The sequence below is a fragment of the Cnephaeus nilssonii genome (assembly GCF_951640355.1).
Source record: "Cnephaeus nilssonii genome assembly, chromosome: 5".
Lineage (NCBI taxonomy): Eukaryota > Metazoa > Chordata > Mammalia > Chiroptera > Vespertilionidae > Cnephaeus > Cnephaeus nilssonii.
In genome coordinates, this window is record NC_137076.1 from 71,842,545 (window position 1) to 71,860,796 (window position 18,252).

The 18,252-nt window shown below is 55.9% G+C and overlaps 1 protein-coding gene across 1 annotated transcript; it reads left to right on the forward strand.

The window, feature by feature from the left end:
- Positions 1 to 717: 717 nt before the first annotated feature.
- On the forward strand, positions 718 to 9,901 carry SNCB (synuclein beta). Its single transcript, XM_079770222.1, has 6 exons — positions 718 to 929; positions 1,565 to 1,694; positions 4,335 to 4,376; positions 4,593 to 4,711; positions 8,871 to 8,960; positions 9,344 to 9,901. Exons 2-6 carry the CDS (start codon positions 1,574 to 1,576, stop codon positions 9,374 to 9,376), a joined length of 405 nt encoding a protein of 134 aa, XP_079626348.1. The 5' UTR covers positions 718 to 929; positions 1,565 to 1,573; the 3' UTR covers positions 9,377 to 9,901.
- Positions 9,902 to 18,252: the final 8,351 nt, after the last annotated feature.

The window sequence follows — 18,252 nt, forward strand, 5'->3', positions numbered from 1 at the left end:
CTCTCTATGGATCCTGCCTTCACCCATCTTGGCCTTGGTGCCTTTGTGCATCCATTCACCTCCTCACAGAGGTCTTCCCTGGCCACCCTGTCTCAAGTATCCCTCCTCTAGTCACTCCGCTACATCACCATTTTATTACCTTCATCACACTTCTCACAAGCTGAAATAACGTTGGCTTAAATTGTCTGTCCTGTGCCCCATCTCTACACACACACACACACACACACACACACACACACACACACACACACCGTTATAAGCTCCTGAGTGCAGGGACCTTGCTTTCCTTTCCTACTGTCTCCAGCCTGGCGCCTGCCTAAACGCTCAGTAAACGTCCTCTGAATAAACCATCTGTATTTTGCAGAAGAGGAAACATTCAGAAAGGAGAGCTGAGTAGCCCAGGGCCCCACAGTTAATTTTTAAAAGCACAGCCGAGGTTCAGAGCCATCTGAGCTCCCAATGGGTTCTGCTTCTTCCCTGCTCCTAGCACGCTGCATTGTCTCCCCAGGAGACTGGGCTCTCGGGGACCGGGCGCGAGTCTGACGCCCCGAGGTCCCCCACAGCACGTCCCAGGTCTTGCCTGGGAGGCCAGCGGGCTCTGTGGAGATGTCACCCTCCCCGCCCCCTTGTCAGTCAGGCCGAGGGGGCGGCGCGCTGAGCTCAGAGCTGCCGCAGCGCCGGAGCGGGAGCCGGAGCCAGAGCGCGAGCGACTGGGGCTCTCGGCGCGAGCGGTGGCAGGCGGCGCACCCAAGGCCCGAGCACTGCCGCGCCCGGCTCAGGTCCTGTGCTCCGCCTGCTGCAGACCGACCTAAGCGCCTCGCCACGGCCCGATCCCCCCACTGGCCCCGAGCCCACCCCAGCCCGGCCTGCCCGAGCCCCTGCGTCTTCCCGCCGCAGCCGCCCCATTCCCAGCTCGGCCCCGCATCCAGGTGAGGCGGCCGCGCTCTGGGAGCGGAGACCCGGCAAGGACTGGGATGGAGAGGGGAGTAGGTGGGACGGGGAAGGGATTGGGAATGCAGAGGGGCTGGGTGAAATGGGGAAGAGAGCGGGGAAGGCGCCGGGAAACGGAGAAGGGGCGCCGGTCCCCGTGCACCCCGGAGCATGTGTGCCTGCTGCTCAGTGTCTGCAAGTGCCTGGGTGGCCGTGTAGACGTGCGTCCGCGCCCGTGTGCCCGTGCGTGTCGGAGTGTCCGTGCGCGTTAGAACGCCTGGGTGTCCTGTATGTGCACACGAGCGTGTCCAGGGAGTAGTTCTGTGTGCATGCACGGCCGTGTGGCATGTGTGTGTGCAGTTAGGCGCAGAGCCCGGCACTCCGGTTCCGCGGGGCTGCAGCTTGCGGGTTCCCGGGTAACCGAGGCGGGGGCCCCTCCCGCGTCCCGGGGTTTCAAGGACGCTGGGACTGCCCTGTGGCCTCGCGCGGGGGACTGGGGACGGCGGGAGGGGGTTCCGAGCCGGAAGCGCGCCCGGGTCTCAGGAGGGCGGGGAGCCCCCCACCGCGTCCCTCGGGCAGCGCTGGGGTGAGGGTGCAGGGCCAGCGCCCCGTGCCGTGTGTTCGCCCACCCTAGGCCGCCAGGATGGACGTGTTCATGAAGGGCCTGTCCATGGCCAAGGAGGGCGTCGTGGCCGCCGCGGAGAAAACCAAGCAGGGGGTCACGGAGGCGGCGGAGAAGACCAAGGAGGGCGTCCTCTACGTCGGTGGGCGAGGGGCGAGGCCGAGGGGCGGGGCTGCGGGCTGCGGGGGGCCGGGGGTCAGAGGGCCTGGGCACTTCCAGGGGGTGCGGGTCTGGGCAGGAGAGTATGAGTCAGCAGATGGAGCGGGGTCCGCAGGGTCACTGGGGACACAGCTGACGGGAGGAGGGAGGGGAGTCAGGGTCGGTGAGGGTGGGATCCAGCTGAAAGGCCGGAGATGGGGGAGTGATCAAAGCAGGTAGTCTTCCTTTTCTTCTTCCTCTTCGCACTAATAGTTAACTGGTTTTGAGCCCTTTCTCTCTGCCCAGGGCTGTGTGAAATGCCATGGCGCCTATTGCCTCATTTAATTCTCCCTGCCCATTGCACAGACCAGGGCTGGCCTCCCCAGAGGTTTCACTGTCTTGCTCAAGGTCACACAAGCTGATAAAATCGGAAGCTGGAGTTTAAGCCGAGCTTTCTGGACGGCAAGGCCCCACCCCTCCCCTGCTGCCCTCCCTCCTGTATTTTTGGGACTCCCTCCAGCCCTCCTCCCCACACACTGCCACCTGAGTTGCTCTCCCTGCCTCCCAGTGCCTGTAGTTCCACCACGGCCACCTCTCCTCCGGGTCCCCCGCCTTGCAGTTGCCAGCTGGCATCAGGACAAAGGCCAAGGGGTTAAATCTCTCTCCCTAAATGCGAAAGAAGAGGGCGCCTGCAGCATCATTTGTATAAAGGGAGGCAGGGCCCAGAAACGGGCATTCACTGAATCCAATCTGTGATCCAGGCCTTCCTTGTGTGCAGTGGGTAGAATTGTCTCCTGTGCAGGCTGAAGAGGGCTGCTTTAGGCTTTGTGGTCATTTGGAAAATACTTATTGACTACCTACTATGTGCTAGCCATTTCATGGCTCCTGGAGATGTAACAGTGGACAAGAGAGTCAAAGGCGCCTTCTCTCCTGATGGTGACACCGTAGTGGGGTTTGACAAGGGGCTGGGGCGGGGGCCACTTTGGTAGGGTGGTCAGAGAGGGGGGCATTGGAGCTGAGTCCTGAGAATAAGGAGCCGGAAGGGGGTTGGCGGAGGCTAGAGAGCAAAGGGCATGATTGGAGGGCAAGAGCTGGCTCATGAGGGGCCCTTGTAGACCCGGGCAAAGCATTATACTTGTCATGAGAGATTGGAAGGTAGGGACTGGCATGGTCTGATTTCAGTTTGGAACGGTCCCAGAGACCTCTGGGGACAGAACAAATCCTAGGGATGTCCCCTGGAAGGGAGTGTAGCCACCAAGCAAGGGTGGCCAGGGCAGAGGTGATGGAGTCGGGGAGAAGGCTTGAGCCCACACCTACTGGAACCCATTCTGTCCCCCCTTCTGCCTCGTCCCCCTGCACAGGAGCCACCAATGGCTCCCAGTTCCTAGGCTGTTAAGCCTCAGCTCCCTGTAGCCTGACATGGTCCTGCCTCCGTCTATGCTCCCAGCTTTGTTTCTCGCCATCCCCATCCCCGTCTCTGCAGGCACACAGACCACCTCGATGTGCTTCCCGCAGGCCCCAAACGCACACCTCCCTGTGCCCTGCCTGCATGGCTCCCTGTGCTTAGAGTACCCTCTCCAGTCTCCCTTCTGCATATCCACCTGCTCCCCCTCTGGCAAGGCCCAGGCAATGCCCTCTCCCCATCACATACCCCCCTGGAGGCTGGAGGTCCTCTCCCCACTGCTTGAGGTCCTGAGCACCAAATCTGCTCTCCTCTCCCCCCATCCGACAGTGAGTGATTGGCCTGGGGCCTGGCACAGAGCAGGTGCCAAAAAATGTTTCCGGGAGGAAGAAATGGGTGCACATGCAGCTGTCCCCTGTCCCTGGGTATTGCTGGCTTTAGGTGTGAGAATCCTGTCTTCCCACACTTGCCCCCCCACCTCCTCCCAGGGGTGTCAGCCCGCCCACACACTCATTTCTGGGTCTATCAGCTGTTGTCTGTGTTGCCAAATCCTCAGGATAGGAGACTCCTCTCTCCCTGGAGGGCTCCCCTCACCTCAGATCAGACCCCTTTGCCTTTCCTAGCAGCCCCACATTTTGCTGTGACCAAGTTGCCGCCCTCCTGGGAAGACCCAGCCATGCCATAGGTGTCAGTCACAATCTGCACATCACCCATAGATCCATCAGGCACCTAAGACATTCCACTCCGGCCAGAAGGAGGAATGTGTGCCCTTGTTAGGGGTAGAGAGTCTTTAGGAGAAATGGAGTGGGTGGAGGCCATATGGCAGTATCCATAGGTAGGATGTGGGCAGTCATGCACCAGGGGCACCTTTCCAAATACATAGCCTGTTTGCCCCCAGCCCCACCCTCACCTGCTCCACCCGGGCAGAGAATTAAATGAACTGGTGCTTTGTGCAGTGCTGGTGCTCAAACAGCAGCCCCCCGAAGGGTGCAGGTATCACATCAGGTAGGGGTGGTGAGGAACAGACAGCGGGGAGAATGAAGTCCTAAGGAAGTAGGTGTGGGGGGCTCAGTGCAGTGATGAGGGGTGACTTGTAGGGTTTTGAAGCCCAAGGAGGCAGTGATGGGGCCAGGATGCCCGCTGCCAACTAGGTCCCTCTGCCCATTGTGTAACCACTGTGCTTGCCAGAGTCTCTGACCCTCAGCTCAGAGCCCTTAAATGTGCCCCTTTGTCTTCCTGCAGGAAACAAGACCAGAGAAGGGGTGGTACAAGGAGTCACCTCAGGTACCAGCCCGGCCCGGCACAGCCCCTTCCCCTCCCCCAGCCTGAGAGCTGCCTGATCCCAGAGGGTGGGGATATGGGTGGTAGAAAAGGGCACCCCTAAGGTTGAGGGGGTGCTCCACGGGAAAGGCAGGTCCCGGGTCACTACAGGGGAGGGGGCACCTATGTCTCCTTCACCTTGGCCCCCAAACCCCTTCCCTAACCCTCTCCCTGCTCTAGTGGCTGAGAAAACCAAGGAGCAGGCGTCACATCTGGGAGGAGCTATGTTCTCTGGGGCTGGGAACATCGCGGCAGCCACAGGCCTGATGAAGAAGGAGGAATTCCCCACTGATCTGAAGGTGAGCAGTCCTTCCACCACACACATGAATGACTACAAATGTACACACGTACCCATAAACCTGCCCCCAGGCTCCCTGCCACCCAGCCAGCACCTTATCTCCCCTGTTAGAGAGTCTAGGGGTTTATAGATGTGGTGCTCCCTGTGACCATGACTCAGATCTGGCTGTGCACATGTATCCTGCTTGCAAGGGTGACCTGGACCACTTCTGGCCACATCTGCAAGTGTCATTGATTGTTCATTCATTACTTTTTTAAAAAAAATACAGTATATTTTATTGAATTTTTTACAGAGAGGAAGGGAGAGGGATAGAGAGTTAGAAACATCCATCAGCTGCCCCCTGCACACTCCTTACTGGGTAGGTGCCTGAAACCAAGGTACATACCCTTGACCGGAATTGAACCTGGGACCCTTGAGTCCGCAGGCCAACACGCTATCCACTGAGCCAAACTGGTTAGGGCCATTCATTACTTTTCATTCAACAAGTATTTATGCCAGAGAGGAATTGTTCTGGGGATTACTGCAATGAACAGTTACCTGCATTCATGGAGCTGACACTGCAGTGAGAGAAGACAGAAAAAAGCCAACCAATAAGCAAGGTTATTTCAGACAGAGATAAATGCTATGAAGACAACAGGGTGTTAGGATAGATAGTCAAGGGATGCGGGGGCTGCTTTAGCTAAGAGGGCTTTCCTGAGGAGGGGACATTTGAACTGACACCCACGGGATGAGGCAGGCCAAGTGGGGAATGTATGTCAGGCGGTAGGAGCAGTTCATGCGAAGGCCCTGAGACAGGCACGAGCAGGTGAGGTCCGGGGGGAGCGGGAAGGGGGAGTTGTGTGTCACACGTTTGTGCAGGCATGTCCCCCCAGGGTAGTGGTGGTGCCTACCCGTGTGTGCATAAGACAGGTGCCTGTGTTAGGACACTCTGCAGAATAAGCGTTGTGAGCTCTGGAACCTCAGAGCTGGATCTAAATCCCAACTCTACAACTTCCTGATTGTGTGACCATGGGCAGGTCTCATCATGTCTCTGAGCCTGAATCTTTGACTGTAAGATGGGAGAGGAACACGATAGGGCTCTTATATAGATTAGATATAATGTAGGTCAGAGGTCCTCAACACGTAAGCATGCCTGAGAATCACCAGAAGGCCAAGTTAAAATACCGACTGTTGGCCCCAACCCTAGAATTTCTGACTCAGTAGGCCTGAGGCGGGGCCTGGTGATTTGCATTTCTAACAAGAACCCAGGTGACACTGATGCTGCAGGTTCAGAGAGCCCATCGTGAGAAGCACTGCTGAAGAGACGGGCTTGCCCACAGTGAGTGCTCAGTAAGACACAGTGGCCCCACGACCATGTGAGCGGCCCATGTCGGCCCCCAGGGGCTCTGTGAGCACAGGTGTGCATGGACGTGCACTCTGTCTTGCACCCTGGGCCCGTAGGTTTGCACAGACATTCATCCCCCTGTGGGATGCTGCGAGTCTGCCCGCCTACAAGTGCAGACTCTGCCTCTGTGGGGTGGGGGCTCCTTCCTCCGCATCTGGTCTGGGAAGTCGGTGTGCATTCCACGTGAGTGTACCCACAGGCCGTGGGAGATCCCGCCCCACTCTGCACTGCAGACATTCTGCACAGTTGGTTCCGTCCCCAGCAGACGTCTGGGACTTGACTCAGAAGTTCTGCTTCAAGTCCTGCCCATGCATTTCTTATTATTACATTCCCAGGGATTGCTCCCATTCGTTGACCTATTATATGGGCAGGCACTGCTCTAGAAGTGTTATAGATGCAGCAACTGAGGCTCAAAAGAAGTGAAGTGACTTGCCCAAGACCCCATGCCTGCCTGCCTGCCTGCCTGAGAAGGTGGGTGGGAGGACAAGCTCAGGGCCATATCATTGGAGTCACTTGATGCCAACTGATGCTAGGTCCTCTGCTGGGGGCTGGGGTGCAAGAGAGAGGCAAGTCTGGGCTGTTTGTGAGGGGCATCTGCACAGAACCGTCTTTCTCTGGCCGCCTACCTCCCACCAGCACCTCAAGCCTCCTCACTCAAGGAAGCTCAAGATCATAGATTTACAATCCGAACCACAGCCCTCTGGGGCCACCCAGCATGGGGAAACCTGTGCGAGCCCAGCGTGCGTGTTCCTGAGTGTCTCTCCATCCCAGCCTGCTCACATACAGTATCATGGAAGCCTCCTGTACTCCTACAAAGCAGAGACACCATCTCGTTTCACACCCGAGGCTGCTGAGATCGGCGGTGAAGTGACATCCCTGATGCCAGACAGCTAGTGCGTGGCCAGGCTGGGAAACACCCTCATGTTAGCAGCACCCAGATCAAGACTCAGAACACCAGCCCTTCAGGAGGCCCACCTTCTACCCACTTCCAGTCCTTACCACCAGGGCCAAGACGAGGGTGAGATGAGGGAGGTGTCTGGGGCACATAATTTAAGGGGTGCACTCATTCTGGGGTCTCATTTCCATGGTGCTGAGAATGGGTGCCTTCTCAACACTTGCACCCTCAGCGCCTTACTCTCTCCCACCTTCAGCCTGGCCCTGCCTCCCTGTCCATGCTCCCTGCCTTCTAGCATCACAAGTTAGCTGGGTGTTTTTTAACTTCTTATAAATGTTATCCTAAAGTAGACGCTCTTCTGTACCTGGCTTCTTCCACTCAGCAGGAAACTGTGCTATGTACTATTGGTCTCCATGTTTATTGTGCAGAATCCATGTATGATGAAACCACAAGGCACACGTCCTTCTTCTCTTATTGGACTTCTGAATTGTTTCCAAGCAATGTGCTTGAGCTGGAATTTTTAAAAATTGATTTCAGAGACAGGAAGAGAGAGAGAGAGAGAGAGAGAGAGAGAGAGAGAGAGAGAGAGAGAGAGAGAGAAACATTGATGTGAGAGAGAAATACCAGTCGGTTGCCTCCTGAATGTGCTGATCAGGGATCAAACCCGAAACTTGGTTATGTGCCCTGACTGGGAATCGAACCCTCCACCGTCTGGTGTACAGGACAACACTCCACCCAACTGAGCTACTCCGGCCAGGACTCAAGTTGGAATTTTTAACACCATGTTTCTTTCCTGGATTCTGATTATAGCTGGGTGACTAAACTAACATTTCTCCACCTCCTGGGCCTTGGTATATCCATCTGGACACTGAAGGGAATGAGTCAGGTCAAGAGCTGTAAACTCGTTTGCCCATGGGGCTCACCTAGACAGGTAATCAGAAGGAGCTGAAGCTGCTTGGATGGAGTTGGTGCAACTACAGTGCACAGTCGTCTGTCTCAATGTGAGCCCTTCAGGATCCCAAGAGTCTTACCTCCACCCGGGAGGGAGGGACAGTGGTACTTGTGGAAGTGGGGAGGTGGTATGCCCTCTTCCCTACAGGTTCCCCAGGGGTCCAGGTGTGTGCCAGCCCATGTGGCCTTGTGCAGCCGTACGTTGGACCCCAGGTTATTGTGTGTGCAGCCAACTCCATCCCATGTTTGTGCACATACTGTGCTCACCTGCAAGTGGCTGGCCATGTGTCTGGCAGCCCCTCATTTGCATGCCTACTGGTCTGCACTAGGCTGGGGAGCAGGTGCAGGGGGAAGGGACTAGAGTCTTAGCTCACACATCCAAGCAACACCACTGAGCCGTTGCTTCCAGCTTATCTTAAAATAGCAACAGCTGAAGAAACCAGGCCACACAGGGCCGCGGGGGAGGGAGGGATGGAAGGTGGCAGGGGAATGGCTCAGAGCCCCTACCCAGCCCATCTGTGAGCCTCCATCTCTCTCCAGCCAGAGGAGCCTCCAGGGTTATCTCTGGGGTCCCAATGCCCCACACAGAGCCTGACGCAAGGGAGTAGGGATAAAGAGGTGACTGTATATGCTGTCTATCTTCCCATCCCATTCAGTAAAAGTGATGGAAGTGCAGGAGTCTGCCAGGTGCTGGGGAGAAGGATATGGTGAGCCCTGCTCCACTCCCCACCCCCAGCTTCAAGCAGGATTTGGAGAGATTTCACTTCTCATGCATTCATCCCACTTCCATATAAGCAATTTAATTAGAAATTCTGGTTGCACTGCCAACAAAGCCTCCCCCTCCCCTAATCAGCCAAGAGCTTCCCAGGGTAGGAATTTGGGGGGCAGCCCTGGCTGCCCTCACAGGCCCTGTCCCTTCTCTGCCTGCAGCCTGAGGAAGTGGCCCAGGAAGCTGCTGAGGAGCCACTGATAGAGCCCCTGATGGAGCCAGAAGGAGAGAGCTATGAGGACTCGCCCCAGGTGAGGGGTAGCAGGGCTGGTGGGGCTTTGGGCACCCCAGAGGATAGCTGCCGTCCCCAGCTGGGGTGGAGGTCCCTGGCAGGGTAGGGTTGGGCCAGAGAGCTTCAGGTCCCCATTTTCTGGAACCCAGGTCCCCAGAGGTGTCAGCATGGAGGGAGGACGGTTGGGGTGTACCACTGGGCCCCAGGGAACCCTGCCCAGGACTGAACAGGCTGTTTCCAACTCCCAAGTTCCTTGTCTGGGGTGGGAGTGGGGGAGGGAGGGGGGGAGATGCACTGTTCCTCCTTAACAGGGAGAGGTCTCAGGCCCAGAGCCTGGCCACTTGGTTTCCAACCCCTTCCTCTTTTGCTCTTCTCCACTTCACCCCCATCCTTCTGATGCAGGAGGAGTATCAGGAGTATGAGCCAGAGGCCTAAGGGGCCAGGAGGGCCCCCCACCAGCAGCACAATTCCTTCCTGGTCCCTGCCTCACCTCCCAGAGCCAGGGCTGTCCTTCAACCCCTTCCCCCCAAATACGAGATCTTCCTACACGCCAAGGCGCCCCCTGGGAGCCTGTGTTAGTATCTGTCCGTCTGTCTGTCCTACCCGCCGGCATCCAACCCTGGGGCCTGGACAGGGCCTGGCCTGCAGACGACAACGGGACAATGGGAGCCTTGCCGCCCCACCTGTGTTGCCCTGCCCGCCCCATCCCGTCCAGCGTCTGCGCGGATGTAGCATGTTCTATGTGTTTTTAAACCAAGATCCGAAAGCGACGGCGCCCTACCCTACCCCAACAGAGGCTCTCCGAGGGACCCCTCCAGAACCCCCCACTCCACTCCCACATCGACCCCAAAACCTTTTTTTTTTTTAAATCAAAACCAGGAGTCAGGCTGTGCCATACCCCTCCCCCAGCCGGTCCGGTCCAAGCGCGGGCGTTGTGTGTCGTGATTGTGGCATGGAGAGTCCCCCAACCCCTGTGTGAGCGTGTTCTGGGCGGGCGGCCCAGCCGCCCCCTACGTGTCCATGAATAAAGTCAATCTGTCTGTAGCCGGCGCCACACGGGCAGGGCTGGGGCGCCAGATGGGGGTGGCCGACGGACTTCCAAGTCTCAACCTGCCCCACTCCCTTCTTTGGGGCCCAGCAACCTCGGCCCAGGTGTGAGACTGACAGCCTCGGACCTCAGCTTCTCAATCTCCCACCCTCCGGTGGAATGATCTGGGGAGAGGGGTTCTCCCGGCTGGGACCAGCCGTGGGCTGGGAGGCGGGGAGGCAGCCTCTGGAGCCACCTGCTGGGCGGTAAAGCGCCTGCTGCCGGTTAAGGGAGGAGGGGGGCCCCGCGCCGCCGCAGCGCAGGGTGGACGGGTTCACACCTCGCTTCACTCGCAGCGCGGGCGCGCGGACACGCGTGCGCGCCAGCCGGAGTGTGCGCTCCCTGGCAGGCGCTCCCGTGCGGACACGTGCGCGCTCACAGTTGCACGCGCGCCGCGAAGTCCTCGGAAACCTGCAGCGCGGGCACTGAAAGAGGATGTTCTGCGCAGACAGGCCTCTCTCCTCCCCAGAGCGTTTACGCGCGCACACACACACCTGCGCGCGCGCACACACTTGCGCACACCTGCCCAAAGCAGACAGACCCATCCAAGGGGACGGGAGATGGGCAGCCGTCTCAGGAGTCACAGCTCGGGCTTCACCCCTCCCGGAAAGGCGCCCGGAGGTTTGCGGCCTGGGCTGAGGTGGGCGAGGGTCTGCAGAAATCTGGAAGCCGGCCAGCCCACTCGAACAGACCGTTATCGACCTTAGAGGGACCCCAACACCGCCTGGGGAAGGGAAGACGGGCGGAGACATCACGTTGCTGCGCAGAGGCCCCGCCTCCGTCAAGACGAAGGAGCCGCTCTCATTGGCTCAGAAGCTCCCGCGCCGAGGCCCCGCCCCCATCGATGCGCCGCTCTCTTTGCCACGGAGCTCCTTTATTTCATCCGCACTGAAGCCGGGTCCCAGCCCAGGCGGAACCCCCGCTTTTCCTTGCCGCTGGACCCCCAACCTCGCCTGCGTAAGAGCTCACCCCCTTCTCTGCCTGTTCGGACATCCTTTCGGACTCCAGCCCCTGGGTTGGAAGGAGCTTGACCAATTCAGTCAACGCTGCCTCTTTCCCGAGGGGGTGGGGGCTGGGATGGTGCCAAGCTCGGAACTCCTTGAGCATTGCGGGAGATCCGCCCACTGGGGTCACCTTGGCCTGTAGTGTACTGAGCCTTTACTTCCGGAAGTCGGAGGCGGCTGGCAGATGTGTGTGTAGTGAGAACAAACCGGTGGGCTTGGCTTCTCTGACTCCATGTGCAGGCGCCAGGATCTCCAGATCCCTTTTGACTGAATTAGGACACTATTTACAACCCGCAGGACGCGGGGATTGCAAATTCCTGGCCCTCCGTTTGAATTTGGCATCTAGAGATGCTTCATTTGCTAGCACAAGGTTTAATTTTTTTATGTGATTTCAGTTGGCAACAGCCCTTTTCTCTCCCTATTCACTCATTTTCATGAGCTGACTGCTAAAGAATTTGAGTTTGCCACCTCCTCTCCAGATACCAGCACCGGATCCCCAGTTTTAGATGCCAGAACAAGGTTCGCCATCTGGCTTGGGGTGGGGGTGGGTTATTCTTCCTTCTCCGTTGCCAAGCCACGCACCTGGTTTTCTGAGCCTGGTTTCTACTCAGAGACCGCGGTTGTCTTCTGCCAGGGTCACTTTTAAATTGTGTTCCAGGCACAGGCACAGAAGCATCAGCGGAAGATGCCAGCCCTGTGTCAGATGGCAGCCCTGACTGTGGATGCCCATGTAAGAACACACAACTCCTGGGTCCCTCCCTGGTGACAGGGATGGAGCTATTCACCAAGTTCCCAGTATGTCTCAGGCATCTGACATCTGTCTCCATTAATTTCACTTGAAATTGTGCTCAGCAATTCCTTGTTATTAGACCCAGTTTACAGATGAGAGAATGGAGGCCAGAGAGGCGGTTACCTGCCCTGGGAAACATTGGTAGGAAGTGACAAAGGCCACAAGCCTGATCCCAAAGCCCAGTTTTCCCGAAGGGACTTGCTCTTGGGGGAGGTAAACACACAAAACCATCAATAAAGGAAACCATGGGGACAGCAGAGTGGAGATAAGAGATGCTTGTGCAATTTCATGCAGACTGCAAGTGAGGTTGTGTATGTGTGTGTGGGGGGGGAGGGGGTTGAGCTGTGTGTGCACACTTACATACATGATGGGAGTGTATCAGTTGATGTGTGTACATGGATATTGCCCACATGTGTTGTGTGTGTGTAGTCATCCAACAGTAAGTGTTGCACACATCCTCTGTTCTTAGAAGTGAGGGACTGCAGGAACAGCCCTGCAGGTCGCTGCCCCGACAGAACTCCTGTCCCATGGAGCAACAAATGCATGGATCAAGTTAATTTTGAGTTTTATGAAGAACATAAAGCAGAGTGATGTGCCTGGGAGGGACTGGTGAGCAACATTAAATTGGTGGTCAGCTCAGGCCTCCGAGGAGGTGAGGGTGGGGCCGAAACCTGTGTGAGAAGGAGCTGGCCTGGAAGATCCGGAGACAGCCTCGCAGCAGAGGAGAAGCCCACCTCTCTGTGTCTGCGAGGACATGGGTGTGTGGTCGGTTTGGCTGAGCCCGGCTGGGCCTGCTGATATCTGCGGGTCCAGCCCCACCGCGCCTGATCCACACCTTCCCTTCTTTGCCTGTGCTCCTTCCTCCACAGCTGCCCTCAACTCAGCCTGGTGGAATCCTTCCCTCCTCTGAGCTTCCCCTAGTCCTCCAACAAGAAATGGTTAATCCTCGTCACCCCCATCCTGCACAGTGTGCGCACAGTGACCTCTCCCCACCTGTGTCAGCACTCTGTGGGCCTTTGCTGGCTGGCTAACCTGAAAACTGCCCTCTCCCCCTGATGAAGGGCTGGGGGCTGTCCCTGTGTCCCCACCGTTCCCAGTTTCCCTCCCAGCTTCCCACTCCCACCCCACCCCCCCCGGAACTTTATTTTTGTTGTCTCCCTTCCCTATTTATAGCTCTCTCCCCTCCAGAACCATCCCTGCATCCATCCTGTTGCCTAGAAACTGGCTCTGGGCTGAGGGTGGGGGAAGGCCAGGCCGGCCAAGGCCGGGGGAAGGAAGAACTGTCACCCACTCCCCCTCCCAGCATTGCTCCCAGGCTCCCACAAGCCCACACCAGCCTCCGCCCAGCACCCACACGTGTTTCTGAAAAGATAAAACAAAATGTGGAAAACAGCAGCCTTTGTGATTCGCGAAGCCCTTCATACTTCTAAAGGGCAATATACACGCCAGTCACTGATGCCTCTCAATAGCCTACCCTGTGGGAGGCCTGGACCCATTTTTTCAAATGAGGAAACTGAGGCTCCAGGAAGTAAAGGTCTCATAGCTCATTTCTTCTCCGGAGAAATTCTATGGCTTCCTTGGGATATTGGCCTGAAAGACTGAAAAGAAGTTTTAAGAGCACAAATAATCCCAGAATCCATTATTTTCAAAAGGGTAAAGAGAACAATGTCAAGATGTATCACACACCAAGCCACCAACCCTGCCATACACCCACCATACACTCTGCTGTGCCCCACACCATGGTCCCAACATGTCCCTGCAACGCCCCAACCATGCCACCCTACGTGCCCCCACCGGGCCCAACTGCAGCTCGACTCCTGGTCCTGATGTTCACCTTCCACAGATGGGACCAGGGAGCCTGAGCTTGCTTCCTGGCTCTGTGACCTCACCAGCTTCGTGACCTTGGACAGTTCACGTAACCTCTCTGAGCCTCGGCTTCCTCAGCCTGAAAGAATGCTGATTCCCACCCCAGAGGACTAGTAGGAGACACTGATGAGAAAGTGCTTGGAAAACCATAGAGTGCTGTAACGTGTGAGTGACTAACTCAAATAGTTACTATTGCTACGGTTACTATTAGGGCCAAGAGGTAGAGCAGGGGAGCCAAAATGGGCCCGGGCTTACCTGTGTCCAGGCAGAGGACTCCTTTCCCTGGAAGAAAGAGGGTCCTGGGTGGGGACTGCCTGAGAGCACCTAGAGACCACTGAGGAGTGGGGGAGGGCACAGAGGCCCTCATGCCTGACTCCCCCGGCTCTCAGGCATCCCCATCCCCTACTGCCCCACTCCCTGTCTCCCACCCAGAAGGCCCACTTGTATCTTTGAAATTGGCTCTCTGGGCAGAATGGGGGAGAGGGCTGCCAAGGAGCAGCTGGGCCATGATTCAGCCTGAGTCACCCATCCAAGTGCTGGGGCCACCCCCAGCTGGGCCAGGGCCTGCAGCTGCTGGGGGTGGGGATGTGGAGAGGAAGGGAGGAGGCCTGTGTGGGCAGCAGGCTGTGCTCACATGTGCTCAGGCCAGGGGCTTTCATGACCGTCATAGCAGCTGTGAGGGGCTGGTGCATATGAAGAGGTCAGAGTGGGAAGAGCGACTCCACGGACACCAGTTATCTGGGCTGACTGAGGAGGCAGGGTTTTCGTGTGTGTGTGTGTGCACACACACGCGCCTGCACATGCATGGGGTGTTGCAAATAGTCTACTGAGTAAATGAAGAAGAGCTAATAGTATGAACTGAAGTTTGGCTCCCAGCTTTATCACTTTCCAGCTATGTGACCCTGGTAAGTCACTTAACCTGTCTAAACTTCTGTTTCCTCGCTTATGAAATGGAAATAACAATATTATCACTCTCAGATGATTTTTCTTAAGAAGTAAATGTAATGAGATGATGACTGTAAAACAATTAAGCAGGCAGTAAGTGGTACATCACCATCATTATCATCATCTACTGTGTTATACATTGCCTGCATAGGACAGGTACATATCTGAGTGTCTGTGTTCAGTGGTGTGTCTGAACAAGCCTCAGGGGATAGGAAGTCTGGGTGAATATTTCTTGAAGGAGCCAGTGAATGTGTGCTGTGTGTACAATTCTGAAACAAACACAAGCACTTTCCAGAAAGTTGGGTTCACTGTCTGCCATATGATCCCATCTCCACCCTCACATACACACAGACACACAGACACACACACACACACACACACACACACACAACCACCACCACCACCACCACCACCACACCTTCCATAGAGGCTGTGATTTGCTGAAATTGGCCTAGACCTGGACCAGTGTTCAAGCAACCAGGTCAGGAAGTGTGAATGCTGTTGCATTGGAACTCTCAGACCTTCTCAAAAGCCTTTGGCCTAAAGCAAAGCTGGGATGGGGGTAACTGCTAGACCCCAAGGGTGGGTGTGCCTGGATATGAAAGGGGGACTGTGTTTGATAAAGTGGATATGAACATCAATAAGCATGAGATGTGTGTGTGTGTGTGTGTGTGTGTGTGTGTGTGTGTGTGTGTGTGTGTTTGTGCGCGCGCATGCGCGTGTGCAGGGGTGGCACTGGGGGTGGCTGCTGTCTCTGCTCTGGTACAGTCTGCTTGTCTCCATGGAGCCTGTTGCCACACATGCTTGCTTTTCAGAAAGTCACCGGGATTGTTTTTTCCACCCCCAGCCTGGGCGCCAGCCAAGGAGCTGCAGGCACTTGTTTATCTTTTGGTGCGTACGAGTGTGTATGGCTTCCCAGCGGCAGACCATCCGAGATACACACACACATGCACACACACTCTCTCACACGGGCATGGGGGACCATGTTGGTTGTCACAGAATGAGCCTGAACCCCAGGATGAGCCAAAACCTGGGCCCAGGCCAACTCGCTCTACATGGGAACAAAGATGACCCCTCAGCAGCCTCAGGGGACACACCACAGGGTTAGCAACCCCCAAAGCTCCAGGAAAGTGTGAGAGCCAGTTGCCCTGGCCTTGGTGCTGTACTCAAACCCCATTCCCCAGAACTAGTCACTGCACAGCAAGTGGCCATGCCTGGGTCACTGCCCCCCTAAAGCTGGCAGTGGGGTAAGTCCCACCCCACCACTTGGACTGGAGTGGTTCGCCAAGGAAAATAGAGGTGCTATGGTCAGAAAAGGGGCACAGTGTTGGGCTCACCATTACCCTGGTGTCCCCCATGAGTGCTATACTATGCTTGGTGCTTGGTGTGGGATTTTTATTTGTTGTTTGGGGTTTATTTTTCCTCTCCCTACATTCTCCTTAGAGCTCTGAGAGCTCTTACACATGATGAAGTTGAGGCTCAGAAGACCTTAATCAAGGCCACACAGCTACTAACTGAAAAGACCTTAGTGTGTGGTTTTGTTGTCTGGAAACTTTCCATTTTAAATGTTTTTATCAACAAGTCCCCATGGAACAAGAGTGTTTGGAGTGTGGCAAAGGGCACAGATGGAAAGAGGCCCTGACTGTGCCCATGTAGCCGACAAGGCCAGAGCTCTGACCACATCCTCTCAGACGACCTTACCGTTCCTGTGCCCGCCAGCAAGACTCCCAGCAGCCAGGACCTGCATCTTTGTCAAAGAGCTGCCCTCTGGCTGGGGAACCCACTATGCCCCATGCACTGCGAGCCAGAAGCACCTGGGAATTAGCACTCAGCCCCAGTGTCTACGAGGCACTCGGATATAAATATACCAGCTCCCTCACCCTTGGCCAGGGGAATTCTGAGATGTGCCTTTATCCCATTTCCCAAGACTTCCTGTGGGATTAAGCTTCACTCTCCCACTGTGGTAGCTGGCTTAATAACTGCCCCTTATTGGATACCTTCCTCTCCTGGGTCACTTTCCCACTCCCCTGCTGGTGTCCCTGCACCTCCCAAACAAGCCACATTCTCTCGCTCTTCAATTCAGGTCTGTAAGCTGCCCCAACGCACTGGACCCCACCTTTCCTTTCCACCCTAAGCATTTGGGCCCAGCCATCATGCTCTCCCTTCCTGGCATCTCCCCTTTCTGTCTCTACTGCCCCCCTCCCATCACAGTTTAATGCCTCCAATCTCCTCCTAGCCCCATGTAGAAACCGTGATATCTCCTTTCTCCCTCCAAGCCCAAACTTGTTGAAAGAGTCATATCCTTGTCGCTCCGGTGCTTTACTCCTATTTACTCATTAACCACCACCACCACCCGCCGTCTGGCTTCCACCCCCACTACTCCACTGACTATGCTTTCATCAAATTTCCATTACCTTCTTTTCAAGTCCAGAGGACATCTCTCAGGCCATATCCTATCTTCCTGATGCAGTTAGCCCTGCCCTTCTGGAACATTCTCTCTCCTTGGCTTCAGAGACATCATACTCTCCTGGGTTTCTTCTGGTTTCTCAGACAACTCTCTCTCTCTCTCTCTCTCTCTCTCTCTCTCTCTCTCTCTCTCTCCCCAGCCTCTTTTCCCAGCTTGTCCTTTAATGGTGGGGCTCCTCAGGGTGGATCTGGGGTCTTCACTCACCCCCTTTGGTCTACATGCTCCCCTCATGCACCAACACGTCCTCACGTCCTCATGACTTTCATCGCCAGCTTCCTGGTCTGTCTGCCCTGGCCACCCCGGGGCTCCGTTTTGGACTCGTATGTGAAAGCACCGCCGTCCCACAAGCCCCTACTTTCCCCAGGGCTCATCAGGTATCTGTCCTCCATCCACTTGGCTCCCCAAGGCAGAACCTTAGAGAGGCAGCAGAATCCCCTGTCTTCTCACACCCACATCCAGCCCATGATCAAAGCTTCTCTCCATCCCAGCATCATCTCTCACCTAAACAACCACCAAGGCCTCCTCACTCACGCCCTGGTCTGGTTTAGATTCGCCCCGCCCCGGGGGGGGGGGGGGGGGCTTAGATCATAGGTTGGTCCTGCCACTTTTCACGTCTTATGAACCTCCCCCAGCCTCCATGTCTTCATCTGTATCACTGGGCCAATAATGTTTACCTGGAAGGACTGTAGGGGGAATAAAATGAAATGACGAATGTAGAATAGGGCTTGTAAACTGTGAAGCAAAGTGCCCTTGTGGGCAGCGAATGAGCAGTTTTCAGGGCCTGAACGTAGGAAAGCTGGCCCGGTAGGGGAGTTGTCCGTGGTGCTGAAAATTGGTCGGGCATTCTGCGGTTTTCTGCTTCCCTGGGGTGCTGGCTCAAGACACTGGCCCGATAGATTTTCTTCATTTGCCATCTAGATTTTTTTTTTTTTTAAGATCACGGTGACTTAAGGTTCACCAGGTAAGTGACAGGAATAAAAAATAAGGGTTAAGTGTGAGGTTAATTAGCTGTGGAGCAGAAACAAGTGATTTATCAGTATCTCAACATTCTTATCTGAAAAATGGGGACATAATACATTAATATTAACACTCTTCTAAGTGATTGGAAATTGAAATTAGATGAAACCTGTCAACAAAACTTAGCACGGTGTC